This window comes from Aythya fuligula, chromosome 17 (assembly GCF_009819795.1).
Source record: "Aythya fuligula isolate bAytFul2 chromosome 17, bAytFul2.pri, whole genome shotgun sequence".
NCBI classification, from domain to species: domain Eukaryota; kingdom Metazoa; phylum Chordata; class Aves; order Anseriformes; family Anatidae; genus Aythya; species Aythya fuligula.
The window spans coordinates 14,485,793-14,509,379 of record NC_045575.1 but is presented as its reverse complement, the minus strand read 5'-3'; the positions used below and the strand labels follow the sequence as shown (position 1 = coordinate 14,509,379).

Genomic DNA, 23,587 nt, shown 5'->3' with positions numbered 1-23,587 from the left:
ACACGAGACCTAAGGCCTACCTCACAGATGAGCTGGTCCCCCCACTTAGACTGAATCTGAATCAGTTTTTAAAAGTTACGTTTTAAATACTTGCTAAAGAAAGGTCTTCCAGCACAGCAGCTTGGACAACATATGTGAGCTGAAGAGACTGTACAACTCAGTGGTCACTGATCTGAAGCTGGCCTGCGCTCAGATCAAAGTACAGTGCGCTGGGAATAGCACGGCATTTATGAGGAGCATAATGCAGAAGATGCAGAGCTAAGTATAACCCTCTAAAAAGAAACAGTGCAGAAACCAGAAAGTTTAATAACTGGAAAACTATTCCAGGTATTATGGAGCCTATAGGAATTTACTATTGATTTAGCTTTTTATTCTCAAGGGGAGCCTTGTGTACCCCAGCTGCTCTGCAAACTTTCTGTTGGAGTGCAGCCTGTCAGTACTGCTAACCCTGCTAACAGGCTGTGCGCTGGCTGTACCAGGGAAGCGTGGAAGCATGAAGCAAGGACTCTTCCTTATTTCTCTGAAGTGACAGAGGTGATGCTCTCTAGGATTAACAAACATCAGCAAAATCAGAGCGCTTGAAGAAACGTGTGCAGCACTCAGCAGCCTGTCCTGTCTAGGCCCTGCTGCAGGTGGTAGAACCCTCCCATGGCTATAAGCACTTATGCAAGATTAAATTTAAATTTAAATAGGGAATTATAATTTGAGCTCCTGCAGTTGTAAGTCAACATCTTTAGCTCTGGACTGCTGCTGATTCAATTGCCTTTCAATTACTGTCTTTATCAGCTGTATAGTATTATGTCTAAACACTGCTGAGGTTTCTTGTAGAATCATAGAATCATAGAATATCTCAAGTTGGAAGGGACCCAAAAGGATCATGGAATCCAACTCCTGGGTCCACACAGGACCACACAAAAATCAGACCCTATGTCTGAGAGCACTGTCCAAATACTTGTAATTTGAGGACAGTGAAATGGAATGGCAAATTTTCATCTGCAGCTCTGATCAGCCTGTATTAATTAGAAGTGTTATTTCTAAGTTTAACACATTAGGAAGGTAAGGTGCAAAATGAAAATCTTTGTGTACAACTAATAGCTTCAATTGGAAACAATATTTGCTTGGAAATTGCAAACTTATACAAATGCATTCAGTGTGAGATTGTGTCAGTAAATATTTTTACTTGGTCTGGATGACAGTTATGTAACGATATGTAGGTGAGCTGCTGGAGACTTTTTCAGTAATGTCTTTAAGATGCAGCTTGCTCAGCATGCCAAGTGAAATGTTTTAATTTTCCCTTTGAGGGAATTAAAGAGAAATATGTTACCCAGTATTTTGAGACAAAGTTGAGGAAGAGTTTTCCTGTGCTTGTGGTTAATAACCTTAGAAGTTGAAGCAAGAAGCCCCATTCTGGCTACCATGTGTTCATAAAGCTTCCAAAATCTCCTTCAGATGGAGGTCTCCTGTTTAGAATGGGATTGAAGCCGACCTCTGGTATTCTGTCTGTTCCTAATGATGGTCGTTCTTTCATCTTTCCATTTGCCAAGGTCTGCTTTCGTCAAAAGATCAAAAAATGTGCTTAACTTTTCATCAAACCCAAATAAATTAGCTGCCTTGAAGTTTTGTGCATATGTAGGTGGCTTGCTTAGCAGGGTATGTGTTTAGATCCAGAGGAAGGGGAGGGTGATTTTTGTTACTGATCAGAAGACCTGGAGCTTTGCTTTAGTTTATCCTACTGTCATGGAGAGCACATAGGCATAGTGAGAGAGGACATTTACTGACACCCACAGGAAATGCTGTAATTAGCCTAGAAAAAGTTGGGGTGGAGATTTTGACTCCACTTGGGTCCAAAGTGACAACTTCTGGATGTGCTGGTGGATACTTCCTGGCTGTAGAGTTGTGCAAAACCACCTTTCTGTGAGCATAAGCAGCCATGGCAGATGGGAGAATTTTGCAGTATGAGTAGGTGGGGAAGCATGCACTGAGGGAACCTGGAGTACTTCAGCTGTTTGTCACCTCTGTTTATTGTTGCTGCGCCTGCTTCCCTTAAGTAAACATGCTTAGTGTATATGTACTGCATAGATCAGGTGGATAAATACAGGAGACTGTCAAGCAATTTGGCCTTCAGGTCCTCTGTCTCAAGGTTTATTGAGGTACTATAACTTGCAAATTTTTATATACAAAGTTGGCACTATTGGTTTTAAAAAACTAATATTTAATCACAGGCATACAACAGGGTCAATGGATTTTTGTTAAGGAATTAAATAGACTTTTCCTTGCTAGCACTCAAACACTTAAGTAAATACAAAATTAAGTGAAAACATTTGTGGCATATGGGTACAGACTGCATTTAAAAATGCATGGGGCTCAGTACTGTCTGACTTAATTCTGATTCATCCATTGACCTTGTTATATAAAACTCAATGCCCTTTTTAGAGGGAGAGTTGCAAATTGTGCTTCTGCATATTTATTTAGGAAGTTCAGTCTTCTGGGTGTTCATACCCTAATTCCAGTGCTAAGTGCAATCACAACATTGATTTTTCTCACTAAACATAACCCACTTTACCCTGGGATGGATTTTTTTTTTTTTTTTAATGGGCTTTATATAATGGCATATGTGAAAATCACTCAACTTAATGCTCCATATTGTAGTTAATTAAAAAAAAATGGCATTTTAGCCATGGTCTTTTGTCCTCTGGCAATGTATTTTACTGCTAACCTTGACCACACAAATGTCTATCCTAATTAACAGGAGACCAGGTATTGGACTATGTCAAGCTACATGATGGAAAGAGCAATTTACAGCTGCTAAGGAAGTTGTAATTGTGTTGAAAATCCAAACATGAAGAACTTCATTTTGACTGACATTATGCCATTTCAAAGTCCATCTCAAAGAGCAGCTTCTCCCCGGTAGCTAAATATCAGTATCCTAAAATATGTCCAAATGTCTCCTAAAATGCATACTACCAAAAGCATGCAGATGGATTTGTATGCATTTCAAGATTGGCGGTAGTGTTTTCTTATTAATGAAATTTATTTATTTATTGTTCATTTATTTGAACTGCATGCTGGAAAATTTAATGGGGCTTAAGGCTTTAATGAACCTTCAGTAGCAGATTTGATTCTCCCCTTACTTTTTCTTGGTTTTATTTCTGGGTAATTCAACTGAAGGCATTAGAGGTACATCAAGTTTGTGCTAGTTTTACTAGAACAAGACTGTAATTTGTGAAGCTCCATTGTGTTTCTTGTTGCAAATGAGAGAATTAAGTGCTTTGCTTTATACAAAGAAAAAAAGATGTTTTTCTTTTTCAGTGTCTTAAATTAATTGTTTTTGTCTCAGTGTTAAAAAAATAATCTTCAGAAATACAATTATACTTACTCAATTATTCATGACTACATTTTTAAAGTGTTTTAATGTCTAAAGATATGCATATGCATCTTTTCGCATCAGTCCTCTGGGCTGGTGGAATTTTGTGTCTCTGTCTTTTGAAGAGAAAGACTGTATAAGTACTGCTTATTCTTGATGTTTTGTGATAGAACTAGAGGACAGAAGTTAAATGTTCTGCACCTAAATAGCATCTTTGCTGGGAGTTTCTTCATACAAATGCCCCTTAATTGAGCAAATATTCATTAATTAACCCTCCATTCAGTTATTGCTGATATCCATCACTCGATAAATACCGTTAACTTTTTACTGGGCATAACAAGTAACAGTGGCAGAAATTTGCATCCTCGAAGAATATCACTGAATTAAAAAGCCTTGTATTAGACAATGGCTGCATTCTCTCCAGGCTGGAGATTCCAAATAGAAACAGAAATTTCCTTGGAAATCTGTCACAGAGAAGGCAGAATAGCAACCTGTCCACTGATAGCTAGAAGAATACTATATATATAGATGGATTATTTAAAATTCTCAAGTGAAATATTCATCTTTGCAATGATCAAGCACAAGCTTGTCTTGATACAGATGAACAGAACCTTATGAAGTCTTCTCTGTTGGGACAAATTTATCTTTGAATGAAATTGTTACCAGAATAAAGAAATAAACATCGAGTGCAGATTGTCCTACAAGTTTAGTCTTTGTCATAACTCCAGCCTACTGTTGGCAGAACATATAAAGGCACACAGGAATTTGATTCTGTCCAAAAAAAAGAGTAATAGGTGGCCTTAGATCTGCACTCACTATATCAGTCTATATTTACTTATGGATTGGAAATGTCTTTTATACTTAGCTTAGTTTTGATACATTGAGATTTCCATGCCTGAGCTATATTAGGAAGATCACAGTCCTGAATGACTCCTATAAACTTTTTACAACTGCTGTTTCCAACAGGGCAAAGGTGAAGAAAGGCGTAAATATTCTCAATGCAAAGACAAGTGATCCCCAGCAATGGGATGTGAAACAAGAAGTGGGGAATGGTGGAAAGCATTCGACTGCAACGGTTATTTGTCAGAGGATAGCACCAAGTTCAAGGAACAGGTATGAAACCTCATCTTCGTGGCACATTAAACTCATTTATATCCATGATACCATTCATTGGTTGAAAGACATAGGGCTCACATTACCGCTACTCATAGCTATTAAAACTGTAGCCTGGAAATCTGGAGACACTTATGTTAACTATGGTACCATCTGCTGATCTATAACAGGATATCTCAGTTTCCAGGTAATGAAATTAATCAGTTTAAATGAGAGAGAAAAAAAAATAGGCCTAAGATTGGGATGAGGGGATCATTTTGGCATGGATATAAATATCCTTAATTTTAAAGGTTTCTATTGAACGCAATTTTTTCAGCTAGATAGTTTTGACCTTGTTTCTCTGAATGTATCACAGCCTCCATGGTTGGCTCACCAAGCAAGTAATTAATTCTTCCAGGATGAGCCACTGTAACTTTCAGGCATTGGTACAGGATAATTTAAAGCTTTCAGTATTTAGTGTCCTGTGTGTAATATGGCAGAATCCCCTTCTGCAAAGCATTTCTTCTTCCAGAACTAGCGTTTCCTTTGCTAGGCTATGCACTGGTAACTGTCAGAGGCAGCCACACACTCCAGGAAGCACTGGTATGAACTGGCCTGCCAGTGCCTGCTTTCCTGTTTGATATGCTTATACTGAGAGTTAGTCTAGCTGTTCCACAGCCATAAAAGTGGTGCTTTTTCAGGAACTCTGATTGTCTTCCACATCATACAGTGAATTCATACACTGTTGGTTTCAGTGGAAATCATTTGGCTCATGCTGGGTGTCATCTTTTGAAGTCTAACAACACTGTCGTTCATTAGTCCACGTAGAGCATTTCCATTGTACAGATCCGAGCAATGTTTCACAAGCTCTACACTTATTATTAGCCTCAAACCCAGGCTCATTGAAGAGTATCATATACCCTTCAGTGGATTCTGTGTAGGCTTTTGCTTTCCCATGCAGTGGATCTTTACTACCTTCAAGCATAGAAAACTTGAGCAGGTTTTAACACTTATATTCTATGCCCAGTTTGAGTGCCTGAGAAAATTAGACTTCCATAAAGTGTGGAAATTTCTCTTGTCGTGAACAGCTCATTCATTCATTGTATTTACACATAGTATCATTGCAGCTAGTGTGATTTTTAGTGGAGATTAGGGGGGGTGAGGGCAGGGGTGGTATGGAGTGAGGAAAGGAAAAATAACTCATTTAAGCCTACCAAGCCTACCAGAAGTAAGGGAAAAACAAACAAACAAACAAACAAAAAGTTTAAAAGGAAAAACATAGCTATAGAACAGAGTATGATTCTGAACGTATTTATAACTGCAGGACTATAATACTCAGGTTATCAAATCCCAAATTAAATCTTCTTAATCCAATTTGCATAAAGTCTAATTAACCTATAAAAATATTTGTAGCACCGATTATGCAAATAAAAGTCAATGTTTTAATTAACACCTTTCTCTCCTTGTGTATGCAAATAGTCCCTGTCTTCTGAAAGCATGACAAGCCTAGGTTTGAATGAAATTTTAATATACAAGGATGAGCTTGATGGAGAAACTTAGGGGTGTGTGTACTGAGATCCCAATGGGAAAGCACATGATGTTGTGGGCATTACAATTACTGAGCATCACTTGGAGCCCTCTGTGCAGAGTACAAATATTCTATTAAACTGATTTAATTTGGTCAATAATTGCAAGCCCCTAATGGGATCTTTCTGTGCTGCCTCCAGCGTTTTCAGAGTGATTTAGCAGTGTAGTGCATCTGGGCAACATGCAGTTCTGTAGCAAGGTCAGTGTACATGTGAGCTACCACTCTGGAGCTCCAGCATCAACACCTACTAATTTTCTTCTGCAGTAAACTCAGTGATTTCATAGATACATTAATTTAATGTATCTATGTTAATTTAAGCAGGGAGTGTTATTTTCCATGGCCTTCACCAAAGAGCTTCCGAAAAGTAAGTAAATATTTATATTTCTTGAGTGTTTTATGAACATTCACACAGCCTTTCGTGAGGATGATAGTATGTTCCTTTTCTTTGAGTGACCAGCTATTTCTATCACAGCTCAGAGAATGAGCTAACAGGAAAGGAAAATGAAAGGTCTTCTGCAGTTGTGCCTTATTCCTCTGTACTGAAACTAGCAGGAGTAATTTGGATCTCCCTTTGTGTTGTCACATGTGCCCAGTTGGTTGTGAAAAGTCATAATATTTCTTAAATTAATAGTAAATTCTCAGTGTATTGGTGTGCTGCCTCCTGCAAACTGTTTTGTGGAAACAAGATAAAACCTCATCCCAGAGCTCCTTCAGATCATAATGAAGAAAGTGATGTGTTAGGTAGTTAAGCATGTGAATAGGAACTCCTGGCCTTTCTCTGCACACTCTTATTTACTTGGGAGTCTCCTTGACACACCATGGTGAACCTTTGCACTCCTTCCCCTTCACATCCCTGGAAACAAACCCCCAGGCTACATAAAACAACTATTTTTTCTTGCCATGTTGCTTTTCTTTTCTTTCATCTTTCTACTATTGTAAGTGTATGGTTGTAATTACTTTATAAGAATTTTGAAGCAAGCAGTTTGTATCCAGGTGCAACACCACTCAGCAGCTAACAGCTTTCACATTATATAAGTAATAAAAACCAAGGGACATGTTTTAGGTACCTCACAGGAATAATTGTTTACGCTTACATTTTGAGAATATGTGGGCCATGGTTTTTTACTTTTTAAGTAGTATTTCTTCTATTTAAGTGTGTGCCACTAAAGCAAAGAGACATAGCTTCTTAACTTTGATTTATTCAGAAAAACTTTGCCACTGCAGCAAGTAGCTGAAAACAGCTTGAAATCAGCAATGTTTGTATGCCTCATAATGCAATTTGTGCTGAGATTCAAGTAACTACTGATGAGGATAGCAACAGTGTGTTGATTAGTGAAAACAAGGCTAGACTACTGCTTGGTCAGTTGTTTTCCCTTGTTGTTTCTCATGTCTGGAGGACAGCTGGTAGATTTGAAATGTGTCCTCAGGACAGATGAAGAGATATTTCTGGTTACTATTACAACCAGTTCCATATCTTAGCCTTGCTTCTGTTTGGTTCCGGGCAAGTATGGTTGATTTATGATGTACCACATCTACCCTGAGAGCAGCTTCACTGAAAAGTCTTGTATTTGCTGTGTAGCTTATTCTGGACTGTCACCACAGCATATAAAGTCTGTTCCAAGACAGAGCAAAGGTTATTTTTAACCTAAGTAATTTTCACAGACTTTTTTTTTAATAGCATATCTCTACCAGCTGGTATGCTGCCAGACGTGGGGATGAAAACAATGGATTAAGGGTAGGAATGAGATGTTTTAGGGGAATTTCTTAAGCTGCCTTCTCTGCCAAAGCAGGAGTATCCTGTATCTGCTATGTCAAGCACTAAGTAGCAGCAACAGGGGCTAATCTAGACCCAGCTCCCCTTCCTGCTTCTTCAAGGACTTCTACAAGCTGCCTTTGTTCTGTTCTTGGGCTTATGTTTCTGCCTGTGGATGTTTTATTTTGTTTGCACAGGAAGAGTCACCAGTGCTTTTGATTTCTGCCAACACAGCAGTGCCTGTCTCCCTAACTGGGCAGAGAAACAGAGTGTGGTAGAACGGAGAGACATTTAAAAAAACTGACATAATGGAAAACTGCTGTGATGTAGCACTTTATCCTCTTGGCCTTGAACCTTTTGAGAGGCCCATGGGCTTACAGCTCTCCAGCCATCTGTCTGATAAAGAGGCAGACTCAGGAAGAGTGCTTCCAGATGTTATGTTTATGTTTCAGACTGTGTCACAATCACTTCCCCTGCCACAAGCACACACTTTTTTTTTTTTTTTTTTTTACTTTTTTTTTTTCTTTTTTACTTTTTTTTTTTTCCACTGGCTGGGTATCATTGCATTCACATGGGAAAAACTAATGATGTTACTAGGTTGTGTTTCATATCATCAGGGCACAGAGGAAAGCAACAAAGCCATTACAGTTCTGTGCAGGTCCTTCCTCTGCCTGGCAGCACCATGTGTTGCCAAGGGGTTTCAGCAAAGTGAAATTATCTTGTGCTGGGAAAAAATAAAAATAAAAAATGTGAACAACAGGTCTCAAACTTGAAAAACCACAAGCCACGCAGTGTGTGTGTCTGGCTATATTTGAAGACAGGCAGTGCATTCCCAATGTATGGGTACACAGAAGAGCATCCAGACATTATAAACAGGGTTGAAGATATTAATTATTTGAAATCTGGGTCACCTTTCTCTTGCACAGTTTGGGGTCAATGTGGTTTGCAAAGCTCAGCAGGGTGACAGTGGTGCCTGCTGACCACAAAACTTTGCAGTCTGAGCAGAGGACATCCGTCTTCACAAGGACTTGGAGGTTTGGTGCTCATGGATCAGGATTTTTTCCATAGAGTCATTTGTCCTTCTGACTGTTAATTTATGCAGGACCCAAGCTGGCATGACACATGCCACTACTGTAGTATTAGCTGCTTGGGAAGTCGTATATGGTCATATCTGCATCTACAGAAACTGATTTGTCCAAGCCAGAGAGATGCTTTAGAAGGAAGATGTCAGCAGTGGATATCTTTTTCCATTGAAGCCCAAGAGGGAAAAAATTTCCTTTAATTTATATAAAAGTCACAAGCGAACAAGTGTTATGGCCTCCTGAGTTTCGTGCTTTAAGCATTATGCATATTTCAGAGCAAATTAGGTGCAGTCTTTTAGTCTGCTGGCAAGTTACCAGTGCAACCCTCAGAGCTTGCAAGGCCAGTCACTCCTGTGATGTGCATCATTCTGCTTAAAATGACACAGGGGAATTTATGCACATAGCTTGCAGCAACAGTTTCAGGAATAATACAGCTAAGCCTTTACCTACTGCTTTAAAGATCCTTTCCTTCCACCCTTTCTTGCCTGATTTACCCAATAAATTATCTTTGCCTGCTGTCTTAGCATTCTAAGATTTCCCTTTATGTTAGGATGCCTGCTTCAGGTCAAATTAGGTCACAGATGTCTTCAAGCATATGATGTAGGTGCCAAAGATATACTGGACATCTGCACATATGGCAGAGGATCAGCCAGCTGTGCCTCGTAACAGTGTCTTTTCTAGGGCACAGGAGACTTGGGTTAAAAGGTTGCTTCCCAAAAGAGCTCTTCATACAGCTCCTCTTTTGCTGCTTTGAATGTCAGAAGTGTTTATCAAAGCACTGACCTGGGGACAGAGGAGGGATGAAGGATGCCTTTCATATCTCTTTCAAGAGGAAGCTGTCTGCAGCATGGAGGCAGATGCAGTTACCATTGCCTCACTCTGTCTGGTTGCTGCAGCATCTGCACAAACTGTCTTGAGGGGAAATACTTGTTTCTTGTGCCTTTCTGTCTTATCGGGTACTTGTGGGGAGCAGGGCCACTGGTTGAACCTTATGAGTCCTGAGTGGTTTTGACTTAATGGGCAGCTCTCAGCTGCATTAAGGGAAAGCAAATTTCATGGGTGCTCTCATGAACAAGGACTCTTGCTGAAGCTGAAGGGTCCTTTCTTTTCCATGCACTCAGTAGTGCAAGTTCAGAAATAACGAATTTGAGATAACTGTAGAAATCGTCGTGACAACAGCATCTGTCTGTCTAGTTTTCATCTCACACCTACCACTGCAAGGCCTTGCTCCATAGCTGGCGTGTCTTGGTCCTGCTAATATGTAAATAAATAACAATAAATAACTACTATCAGTAAATAGTTTTTCTGGAAATGTGTTTTTAACACATTTGTTGTATGGGCATAAATACCTGCTTTATGATAGAAAAAGGCCAAACAAACCAACAGGATCTGCACGAGGCAATCCCATGAGTTTTCTGTCCAAGAAAATAAATTAAGTGAGATGAGACAGCAAGATGCACAAAATCAGGCCCATCCATGATCTTCACAGGAGTTCCGGCCCAGTTCCAATAAGTTAATTGTTTCTTTGTTTTGTTTTGGTGTGTATTTGTGTGTCTACTTTGGAGTTTGTGTCTGTTGGGAAGAAAAACTAAAGCATGAAGAGAAAGGTCATTCTCCAAATATTTCTTGCACTGATGAAAGCATCAGATTTTGTTTGCTCAGCAAATCTGGGCAGTTTGGAAATGCTCTTTACAATGCTTATCAAAACCAAATGCTGGACACTTAGCCAATGCATGCAGTAATCTAGCCTTACTGAGAAAGTTGTCTCACTTGCCACCAGTTCCTTCCCTCAGGTTGGAGGTATTGTTTTATTTCATTATTATATAAATACAGCAGAGCCCCTCACGTATTAAATTGAATAGGATGTGCAATCATGGAATAATGGGAGAGTTTTATATTCATTTCAAATTGATGGACAGATTCAATAATAACTATAATTCCTGATGTCCAGGGTGAGATTATTGTTTGACTTCTGACAAAACAGTAATTTCTCACAGACTGACTAGAAAACACAGTCTCCTTCTCAGTCTTTGGCTTATGTCAGAGTATGTGTTTTGTAGAGCTCCTGGATTTTATAGTAGGACAGGCTGGCCGTCCCCCTTGCATCCTCTGCAGAATAACTGCTGTCTTCTCACTTCTTGCACACAGCAATCCTCATTGCCTTCCATTTTAATAAGATGTAATTCTTAGCCAGGTTGTCTGTGAAAATCTTTCCAATGCAACTTGTTCATGGACTGACACTTTTGTTAATATTTTTTTCTTTGCATTTTAAATAATGAGTTCTATTTTTGGACAAGGTCAGCTCTCATTTATCTGTGAGATTTGGCATGGGTAGGACGTTTTAATAGCTATTGTCATGCAGCCTTCCTTGTGATTTGGAGACAGTGGAAGATAAGAGACAAAAGATGCAGAACTGGGGAGGAGGGGAGGAATTTGTGCATGTGTATTTTTCCTCACACTCTCTTTGAAGCAGAAACATCTGCTGAAAGCCATAAACAGCTGAGTTCAGCAATACCACATCATGATGCCAAGCAACTCTGCTTTCCTCTGTAACTTTCATAGCAGAGGAAATAAATCAGTCAGGGAAAAAAAGAATGAAGAAAATTTAGGAGAAAGCACCAAAAGCCAAACCTTTCTAGAATATAGTGAATACGATCTTTTTTAGTATTCAGCAGAGTAAATTGAAATATTTCATACACATGTAAATCCTCTCTATCATTGATACTTGTGTTTTCACAAAATTCCTCTGAACTCATTTGATCTGAGTTTTATTGTAGGGATAGTATGCAGCAATCCTAAGCATGCAAGTACTATGTTAATTTTTCTCCTCCAAAACGCTGATGAGCATCTTGTTTTCAAGGTGCTTAAAACTGGTCAAGAGGGACCTCTGGAAAAATACACTACAATCTCAAGAGAATTAGATGATTTTGAATGTTTTCCCTATCTCACACCTCTGTCAGAAAGAAGCAGCAGCTAACCAGATGATGAGGGGAAAGTATCACCAATTGTTTGAGACCTTTGCCTTGCCTTGGACAAAGCATGCTGTATTATGTCAGGTGAACCACTTGTTTCGGCACTGTCTTACTGAGATTTACTTTTCCACTCAAAGATGCTTCAGTTTTATGAGTTACTACCTATTTTAAGCACAGACAAAATCTCTTTTCTGTTTCTTTATTTTGTTATTATATAATAATGGTGATTGTGGTATGAGACAGGCAGAAAATTACTATATAGATGTCTGTTGTAAGCCTTACAAGTTAAGCAAGGTTGGTAGGGAAATCAGCAGATTATGGTAAGTGCTGGCTCAGAGGATTTCACGGTGTGTTGGTGGTGCTGTGTAGGGCTGTCCCTCTAGTCACCACTCCTGGCTGTCCCTTCAGTTCAAGCCATTAACCGCTATTCCCAGTTGCAAGTATATGTAATCAAATATGTGATGTTACTTGTGTACCTGTGGCAAGTGATGGCTAAACACTGCTCCTGCTACCTCTAGAGCTCCTGCTGAACTACTGCCTCTTTATTCAGCATCTGTCTTTCAGCATTGTATGTCTCACAGGGCCTAAATAATAGAAAGATTGAATATTTGTGTTTTTATACACTGCATTTTTTCTCTTGTTAAAAATTCAACATGAGTTTAAGTGCATTTCATTAGCCTCTGCCATTACACCCATCACATATCTTCCAGTTGGAGATAATTGTAATATAAAAATAATTTTATAGGCATATAAGGCATATAAGCACATAGGCATATATATTTATAGTGATATATTTAAGTGATAATTTTATCACTTAAAATCACTTATGTGCAGTGTTTGTATAGGAAGTTTGGTTTTCATAAACACTTGGCAGACCTAACTGTTGTCTCATTAACACCATTTTACATTGGTTTAGCTCCACTGAGTTGAATTATATTAATCTACTGATTCTCAGTTTTGTAATTTAAAACAAGATCAAGCCTTGTAGGATGTTTGTTTAAACTCATTTGCAGTATCCTGTTCTGTGATTGCAAATGTATCAGTTTGAATACCAAACCAGCATAAGGTCCTGAACTCAAACAATTTTGGAGACCTGGTCTGACAGCTGTGATTAGTGCATCAGTCCACGTGTGTTTGGTTCCTTCAGACACTCGTGTCTCAGGCTGCCTTTCTTACTGTCCCCTACTGAAATGTTGTCCCCATGTGCAGTGCTTCAGCAACATTACATCAGTGCTTGGAAAACCTTCCTCTCCTTCAGTTATCTTAGAAAAGTTATAGCAATGACGGGGCATCTAATAGATACAGCTCTCTTCCTACAGCTTTGTATTATTTTTTCAATATTTATATGCACTCTTGTCTATCTCTCTCTATCCTCTGTCTTTTTTCCTGCTTATACTGGTAGGCTTGCTGAAGCAGGCTGTGTGTTTGTTATTTGGGCAATATTCAGCACAGAGAGGTCCAAGCCTGTGACAAGGATCCTACTATACTAATAAATAGTCACCTCCTTTATCTGGTTAATTCTGTGTCTCTGCCTGAAAATAGTTGAATGGATCCATTTCCTGGTGTGAAGCATGTGTGAAACCTTTCAAGGCTGATATGGGGAGAATATTGACTTGTAACATAACTACTAATAAGCCACATTACCAGTGCTTGAGGCTGAATGCAGCAGCAGCATTATTGTTCTGCAAACACTTTAGAGCATATGAGCACTGCTAGCAAAGAACAGTTTGTGTAATTCAAGCTGGACATAACACAACTTGGCAAAACTAAGGACTTCTCACATTTTGTTATGATGGATTTCATTTAATTCTCCCTGCACATTTTGCATAGTAGATAGAGATAACATATGCTTTTACATGCTTAGAAAGTAAAAATCTTTGTTGTAGACAATACAACTCCTTTAATCAAAAAAAAAAATTAATTGTATTAGAGATCATTGCAGTTCTCGCCACATAACTGTCACACAAGAGAGTGTAACTTGGCTTCTATAGGTCATCATTTGCAAATTGTAGTTTATCTATAATTCAAGCTGCAGGGAGACCTCTGGCATTTCACATTCTGGGTATGAAGAGGGTTTTTCTTCGCTATCACTTCATGGTGATCAGGTGATAATCAAAACTATGTTTTAAAAGGCAGCTTTTTTTTTTTTTTTTTTTTTTTCCTGAGCTGTGCAGCCACAGTCCCTTAAGTCTAAATCAGTGTAGAATTTGTCTTGTTGTGTCAAGTGCTAGTACAAATCACCTGGCTTGAGTTGGGTTTGGTTACATACATTGGCATGTCTGAAGGGACATAGGAAGTGTTTGGAGGATTCTGTATATTTCCTGGCAATTGAACAAGGGAGAAGTAGGTTGCTCTTTTGGAAGGTGGGGGATGTCTGTGAGTTCTCAAAAACTTCATTAGGATCCATGAAATCTTACTAAATAAGCCCCATGGTGTTCTGTTAGTTTCAGCAAATGGTATTGGATGATTAAGATCAGCAATCATATTCTTCTGTAACACTTTCACAATTAAGAATGAAAAATTAAATTGGAGTAACAATGTTATACAAAAATTGCCGATGTGTTTTGAATGCACTTTTTCCTTAAGCAAGGAAATCCAGTGCTTTTTCCTGAAGAAATCTGTGATGCATCTGTATTACTTTGAAGGGTCTGAATGAGGAGTGTCCACAGATGGTATAAATCAGTGTAGGCTACTGAAATGATGTATGCCAGTTTGTCCCACTATCATTCACAAAGAACTCATAGATCTTTCCCATCATTACTTTACTGACATGCTAGTAATTTCACTGGGAAGCAAATTTATTAAAGAAAACTGAGATACTTGTTGTAGTAGAGTTTTTTTGATAGATCAGTGCTGAATTCCAGATTGCTGAATTCCAGGAATTTCAGTTCCAGTTAAATTTACAGGGAAGAAACCTTAGCTTCATTGAAGTAAACAGCAACATTTTCTTTGCAGTCTGAATTTCACCCCAAGTTTAGACTAAATTCTTACTGTTCTTTCCTTCCTTCTCTCTGGTTTGCAGCTCAGAAAACTAGATAATGTCTTTCCTGTTCAAGGCTGTGAACAGCAGCTTGCCTACTACCCTACCACATGTATATTTGCATACATGATCATAATTATTACAAAAGGAATTTTAAGTAGCACCCCATTGATTTTTTGTTTCCATGCTGTAAATTAATGGACTGAGCATGCACTCTTTGTAATCACACTAGTAGAAATTCAATAATGACTCTGCCAGAGTTCTTGAGTGACCTCAGCCACTGAATTCATTCCGATTTCAGCTACTTTTAATGAGACTGGCATATTTAGCAATGCCATCAGATGGCTTGAAAGCTAAGTGCTCTGTCAACCAAAGCATTGCTGATAAGTCAACTAACAAGAATTTCAATGTTTGTATCTGTGCTCTTACCCAAAATAGTTTACAGCTCCTATGTGGCAACGTTCATTTTAATGCACAAGGCAAAAGACATTTCTGATGTATATAATCTCCATGAAATATTCTGTTACAGTTACAGCATTTCAACCAAACCAGAGCTCAGCAAGTACCACTGACAGTCTCTGAAGGAATATAATCTGTCTGGTTAGTTTAGCAATTGTTCAGCTAGATTTAAAGTTTTTAATTGTATTTTATTATAATTTCTTATGGCATTTTTGTCATCTGTGAAAAAGTGTAATAGGATGGTGAGGCTCTCCACTTGGAGATGCTATTTCTCATTTTTTGTCTGTAGAAATGCTCAGAAATTTAATGAGACTGACTGAGAAGGAATATTTACAGACAGATCTTGTTCATTGCTTCAGATCTGTTTGGCTATCTGTAGTTGCTTACTTGTACAGTTTGGTTTTACCTGTTCTGATTTCCTCACAATGAACTAAGCTCCTACGCATTTCAGATGAATGATATTTAAATACAAGCAGTAGTAAATACAAGCAGTTCCTAACAGTAATCTTTATTTACAAAAGTTAACCTAGAAGCATGATGGTTAGTGTAGGGGACTTGATAACAAAGAATTGGCTAGTAACTCAGCTTTTTTTAACATTCCTCCCAGAACCATTCAAGAAGGGATTGTTGCCATGTTTTGTTACCAAAGCTGTACATATTATTTTGACAGGCAGCCTCTCCTGTTCTTTTCAGTATTCCTGGGGCTGGCAGAATTGCTGAGGTGAGATGAAACATAGTCATCAAATATCATATAATTGCCACATCCTTCAGTGATGGAAATCAGCAGAGATTTGTTCTGGATCTGAACCACTGTATGAATTTATTAAAAAACAAAACACCTAAAAATATATCCACAGTCACAGAACAGACTTCCATTTAGAGCAGAACCTAGGACATTTGAGGGCAGTGTTTTTCACAGACCTGGCCAACCACGCTGTGTGTAAACAGGCTCCAACTTTATAAATGTTTGCGAAGTGTGACCTTTCTTCACCATTGTCCACTCTCAGAGGAATACTGATTTCACTGGCTTTGTTTTGACTGCTGGTTTTAAAATGAAGTCTCTGCAGTTGGCAATACAAGAAGTTATTAGAACTATTCCAGATGTCACTGAAGACAGACTCGAGAAAGTAGGTAAACCCTTAAATTTCATAGTTGCTGCTAGCTTTTCATCTTTAGCAGGAAAAGAGATGTGCTTTTCATGTTCCAAGGCTTCTCCACAGTTCAGAAGCCTAAGATGCTCTACAGCTTCATTCTGACCTACACACTAACTCACCAAATCTTGTGTACCCTGTCTCTTCAGTGAGGACTTGAAGAAGAAAAAAAAAAAGAGTCAGCTAATTAGCTAGGTCACCAAATGGTCAGGCTTGGCAGGGCTGAAGGGAGAAGCACTCTGTGTGAGCATGATAGAAATGAAGAGATACTCATCCAGACCAGACCTCTCTTGAGACCTTAAAAGTTTTCTGTCCCTAATTAAAATCAAGTGCAGATTATGTGAGCATTTCAACTTCTGTCTCCCTTGTCTCTTTATTACTCTTTCTCAGATCTTAATGCTTCTGACTGTGATAGCCAAAACCTCTCAATTATTGTCACACTCTAAATAGCTTAATGACAATTATCCTTTGTAGGGAAAAAGAGAGTTTAAGTGAATGCAAGTGATAATTAGATGCAGAAAAAATATGCCAAAAGTCATTGTCACTTTGCTAACTAGATGTAATTTAAATTTTACAAGAAGGTATTAAAATTACTACTCTTGGAAGAGAATCCAAAACTATAATGGTTGTTCCTTTTTTTAAGAGAAACCACCCTTCTCCCTGGGGCCAGTACCATCAAATCTTTTGTATTGAAAATAGCATAGTGCTAAGAATGGGGAGGTAAGCTGTTAGGAAGAAATATATACTTTAAATATATAACTTTATCATTTACTGTATACCATTTCTGGTGTTGGCTCTCTTTTTTGACACTTTTGCAAGGGAATGCATATAATCAAACCCAAATCTGTTTCCATTGAAACTGAAATACATTTTGATGATTCTGGAAAATATAGCTTGGCAAGCCCTGAACCTGCAGACTTTTCCAAAGCTTCCTAAAAATCTGGAAAATTAACCTTCAAAATCTTTGTAGGACTGCCTTCCCACTAGTCTCTTCTGTAAGCAGTTTCCACATTCATCTGTCTTTCTTTTTGCTCTGTATTAGGTTTACTGATGTGGGTAGAAATCACCTCAGTAATTTCTTCCTCTTCTAAGGCATGTCATGGAGATATTGGCCATTATTATACTTGATGTTCAGGTTTAAAATACCAAATGCACTGAACTCATTTGTCCCTCCTGTTTCAATCAATTTCTGGGTAAAATATTGATTTGATTAATTACCCGTTTGTAGCACAAATGTACTGGAAGTTGCTCTGGTGACCTCTGGATCATCTAATGGCTGATACATGGGAACTCTCTGTCACAAGCTGAGCTTTGGCCTGTACCAGTCCCAGAGGCTATAATGTCAGAAGTGGGAAATGGTTGATATCCTGTATCCACAACGTTGACTTTAAAACTGCTGCACTTTCTCCTAGATGCTGTGTTCTGGGATAGAATCCAAACATTTCTTATTTCCTAGTGTTTCAACCTGTTTTGTCTGAGTCATGCTCTCAGACATCAGCAGAAATCCATCCCAGCCCTGGGAGAGTCATGCTACAGAAGAGCTGGATTATATGTCAGAGAGATCCAGAAGAAGCCTCAGTGATGCTCCTGCATTACTCACCCATTGTCTTTAAGGCTGCCTAAGCTCACCTAACACAGCCCTCCTTCATTCAGCTTCAGATTCTTTCAACACTGATTAAACCCTGGGGACTTTGTTCCTATCTAGGGTGGTTACAGTCTCTGCTACTTTACTACTAAAGCTATCTGAAGCAAGGGAAGCCTGTGCTGCTAATTCTATGTATGTACGTTCTTTATCTCTCTCCTCCTTGCCAAGCTTTAAGCTTTGCCTAAAAATAACCTTAACAATAAAAAAAAATAAGCCATAGTGCTGCCGAGCTGGCTGATTTGCTGGTGACCTGCCCGTGAGGACTGCGTTACTCAAGAATTCACTTGTCCTTTAAACATGAAAAGATAGACAGGTGGAGCCTGGGGTATTACTTGGTACAAACCAAACATTTTAAAAGCACAAAGTTTCAGGCCTTTTCTGGTAATGGAAAGTTTTATTTTCAAAGTGCCATTTGACATTTAGAAGATTAACTAGTATTGACTTCCTATGTGAGTTGGGCTCCTGAGTATCTGAGTCACTTTTGGAAACCTGAGTTGGCCATCTGTTTCACTTAGGCGTTGCAGTGCCAACTAAAGCAATGCATAAATACTTTGATGAACATAGTTTGTAGTACCTAAGTTTTAAAAAGCAGTTATTTCAACAGTTTGACACCTATTGGAATTTTCAGAAGGTCTGGGGCCTCGAATTCCCACTGCCTGGGAGAGAAGGCAGATGTGTTTGAAAGCAACTGTAGTTTGAAAGAAACTTGTGCTTTTGAAAACCCCAGAGCTGCCCCATCACTTCTGAAAGTAGAATTAAGGAACTTCCAGAAATTTTACCTCCCATCCCAATCAGACATCTGACGACAGAACCTGAAAATGAAGATTATTTCTTAAAATGGTTAAAAGAGTGAGATGGAAAATTTTAGCTTATGTAATAGGAATCTCCATTGCAAATTGGTCTGTAGATTCTGAGAATGAAGCATGCAGGGCACAGCTGAGACTGCCAGCATGGCCATTTGGGGCACAGAGGAAACTTTCTGTTATTGATTCTAACTGAACACAGACAGGAAAGGCAGATATGACTACAGTCTAGCATAGCGTACACCAGTGTTTGAGCAGGCCTCTGGCATTGGAGGGATATGAAGAATTATTTGGGAAAAACTTTGCATTGAAAAAGAACTTTGCATTCATTTTTGCCTTGAAGGAAATAACTAGTCTAGAGAACCAGCCTGGGCTGCATTTTGAACAGCCATCTCCAGGCCATTTATCATCAGGGAGGCTCATAAAAAGAGCTTTCAGTGCCCTAACCCATCTTGAAAATGATTCAATACCCAATTTTATTTGGGATAATCTGAGTCTCCAAAACTTTGCAGGATTATGTCACCTTTCTTCCTTTTCAATTTGACAGTGAATTTAATGCTACTGAAAAGTGGCTGTTTGATAGCTTTGGAGATTGTAGAGAGTTCACTGATAAGACATGGAATAGCATCGACTTCTTCCTGCTCCTCCCCTCTGATGTCCCTTGACCAGAAAGACAAGAAAGTCTAGGAGGTCTGTGTGATTTTGAGCATTTTATTTTTTTCATACTCAAAATGCTTAACAGAAACTGTTCTATTTTGGTAACACTACATGTTTTGATGACAATACAAATATATATATATATGTATGTGTGTGTATATAAATATACACACATACTCTGTATGTGTGTATGTGTGTGTATATAAATACACACATATACATACTTATATATATACATATATACATATATATATATATATATATATATATATTTATATACACACACATACACATATATATAAGTTGGCAGATTTTAGCCAGTGCTAGCTCTGTCTTACTCTTGGATCCAGATGACATGCATGCAAGTTGCCAAGGTTTATTACATTACCATGCCAGTAAGCCAGACAGAATGATGGCCTGAGTCTACCTCCAGTTCATTTTACTGCATACAGATTGTAGCAGTTTTTCCCATTTCCCACGCCAGTCATCTTGACCATATACAAAGTCATTTGTAGATGTGCATTGTCTGAGAATGTAAAATCCATACAGATATGACTGTGGTAGAAATTTTTTTGCGGGAGGCCATGTGGGCTTGCTTTGATGTGTCACTGTTTCTCTACATTTACCTTCCATTTTCAGAATTTAGAATGTTTAAAGCAACTAGTTTTTTTGTTTAAAGCTGTTAATGCACTTTTATTTTTTTTTCCCCAGTATAATTAACTGTGTTTTGATTGTTATTAAGGAATTTAGAGCAATGGAATGTGTTCAAAGTTGATACTGTAGCTTGGTCAGAAGTATATAAAAGCCCTCATTTTGTGATTTTTTAGGTTTAACATGAATTAACTGTTATTTGCACTTTCTGCAGAAGATGAAGCTAGACTGGCTAACATGATAGTAGATGCAAATAATTTTTTAAAAGATTTGATTCCCATTATGAAAGTTCACTGTTTTCCTTTAACACAATGTCAAGAGTACTTAGAGCCTTACACAGTAGGCGGAGCTCTGCGAAATCTTCAGTACTCAATTTAGCCATGCACTTAGAGTTTTTGTCCTTATTTCTCTGATGGACCTCCTGTATGACCTTGGGCAAGTCACGTCATTTTTCTTTTCCCAGCTTGCATATCCAAAAACACAGTACTTTACTCTTACTCCCAAGAGCCATGGATAAAAAAAAATCTGTCCGAAAATAGTACAAGGAAGGGATTAGTATTGCTATTGTTGTTGTTATTGTGTATTTATTTAAGCAGTGCGTTCTTATGGTCTTATGCATCATATGAGCAGACCTAGCAAAGGCAGCAGGACTGTTTATACATTGAAAGTGCTTTGTTGGACAATGGCCATAAAGCAGGGATGAGCCTGTAACCAGTAGATATTCCCCGAGGCATTTAGCAGCAGGAACCACGTTCAGAGCCACGTTATGAGAGTGGATAAATATATAAATAATTGTCATCAGGATTTAAAGTCAATTCAGGAGGCATAGGCTACTTTGCATGTAAACAACTGTAGGTCTTGAGGGAGTCTGTGTCTCAGCTAAACTGCTCATGTATAAATCCTCTTTTTAGGCTTTATATTTTGTAATCATTGTAATCAGCTACAAGTGCACAGGATTTGCACATTTTACCACCAATAAGGAAGTCAATAGGAGCTGTGCACCCCACTCACTGTAGCTGCCCTTCAATAATTAACTCCTTCCCATCTCCTAAATCTGGAGTCAGGCACAGCATCAGCACTTGAGATGTCCTTTTTAGATCATTCATCCTGGGAATATACATGTGAGGGACAATTAATTGTTTTGTATTTGTCTGCTTATTGCTGTCTTCCTCTCTTTCCTGAGATACTAAACTGCTGACTTTGTTGTTCCTGGGTGAGCAACCACTCCTACAACTTTCTGAATTTTGGGCACCTCTCTGACTTCTGTGCCAGGAGATCAGGCACATGCTTACCGAACCCTCCAGTTTCATTCTGATGCTTATTTGACCTCCTTCCCATCATATGCATTGTGTAGCATTAACCAGCTGCGTATGTTCCCCTAGATAAATAAATTTTACAACCCAAATTCATCACTGAAACAAACTGATGCTGGGAGGTACATTCTCAGTTGATAAAATTCCCACCAAAAATATTCCATTAACCCTTTTTGCAGTTCTTCAAATGTTTTCATTTTTGTATTAAGGAAGTTGTGGTTGTTTCACCATAAACAGCTTTTCAGGAATGGCAAAAGTTGCTTTGCCCATCAAAAAGAGGTGACAGATGTTCCAGAGAGTAAGAGAGAAAGGAAAATACTTAGGCTTTTACCAGACAGCTATGTTTGAACTTTTCTCCTGTAGTTAAAAATGTAGAACTGAAACCTCTGGGAGAGAGTGCTGAACATTACTTCACCTCAATCATCACTGCTAAGTATTATGATTGCAAGAAAGGAATCCTTAATATCCCTATTACACATGGAACATTTTATTAACAGAGAGACAGTTGGGATTGGCTTATTATTTTTTTTCCCTAGAGGAAACAGTAAAATTTGACAGGCAATTTTGTAAATGAAGACAGTAAACAGCTGTCGAAGATGACAATGTCTGAGTGGTTTTGTTGTTTCTATGAAAACTTAGTTACATTCATTTTACATTAATTTTTCATCATCTTCTGTTAAATGAGAATTGCTTACACAGTTGCTTCAAATGGAACCTTGATTGCTTTCCATCTACTGCCAAAATCAAAGAAGACAAAAAAATAATAATCAAACACATAAAAACATTCACAAGCAGTGATACAATAAATTTGTGCTATAATGCATTGATATTTGATACATTAAATTTTTTCTATGCTGCATTTTGTGTTCATGTGTGAGAAAGGCATACATGTTCACCATTTAAATTCAATACTGTGTTAAACATCAGTAAAAGCAGTTCTGGCTGCTATTGGGAGCCTTTGGTGTAGTATTACGGAAGTCCCCAAAAGTCTAAGTAGCAATGTGGGAGAAATTAAATTAAATGTATGCATGGAAAAGGAAGTGCTAGGACAGCCTTGCAACAAAACCACCAAAGATAGATTTAGAAGATGGAGCTTCAGTTCTCACCTCGCCCACAGATTTCCTGTATTGCCTTTGTAAATATTGTTTAAGAGCATAGAAAGAAAGGGTAGTCCTTGAGGTCCAGGCATCGAAATGAGAGGTCCCATTTCTAACTGCTGCAGTTATTTAGTGTGATCTGGAGCAAAACACTCCTTTTTCTCTGCACCTTATTTTTCCATTTATAAGTAGAACTTATAAACTTAATTTCCTTATTTATTTATTTATTTATTTATTCCTTCTTCGATGTGGACCGCAAGGCCTCCTAGTATGTGAACAATCCTTTACTAATATAACATTTAGCACAATGGTGTGCCAGTATTCACTGGGATACTGTAAAAGGAAAGAAAGCAGAATAGTTTCAAAGAGTTTAAGCTATAATTCAGTCCTGCTTTGAAGTACTTCAGAGGAATTTAAAGCTTCTGCTGACTCTCTGCATATGGATGATTTCACCCAAGATGGATATTTCTTTGAGTCTGAGAAAGTGGACAGGATCTATTGTTTGTGAGTTCACAGGATGATCAGGCAAGCGTGAATGAAGGTAATTTGTTTTGTTTGTTAGATCGTACACTTAATAACACGAGTCCTGCTATGAACTTTTACAGAATTTTGTTTTGGCAAAAATGTCAAGAAATGCAACCGGGAGTGAAAATGTTGATAAATATATTTCCAGGACTTAAGCTGTAGTTTCAACTTACTAAACAACAGATATTTATGCAGCCTTAATAATTTTTGAAACATTACTCATCGCTCAGTCCTTCATAAATACTTTTTAGAATGTTTCTAAATACACATAATTTTTCCTTTGCAAGGCTTCACACCATGAAAAGCATTGTTCAGGAAGGGAAATCACTGCCTTTTTAACAAATTGGTATTTCAGAGTTGACTACAGTCTTTTTTAATAGCTTCTTCACCAAAAAAAAAGTTCAATTCATATGTGCTAATGTCTTCAAGGAGTTCCTGTTTTTCTTCTATTGAAT

General features: G+C 38.2%; 1 protein-coding gene across 3 annotated transcripts in view; it reads left to right on the top strand.

The window, feature by feature from the left end:
* The window catches only part of TMEM132C (transmembrane protein 132C), a 220,465-nt gene that overhangs the window by 109,242 nt on the left and 87,636 nt on the right, over nucleotides 1-23,587 (top strand). For all 3 annotated transcript variants that reach the window (XM_032198962.1, XM_032198963.1, XM_032198961.1), the window contains exon 3: nucleotides 4,331-4,477. In XM_032198962.1, the coding sequence (XP_032054853.1) occupies nucleotides 4,331-4,477 (147 nt within the window). The remainder of the gene's footprint in view (nucleotides 1-4,330; nucleotides 4,478-23,587) is intronic.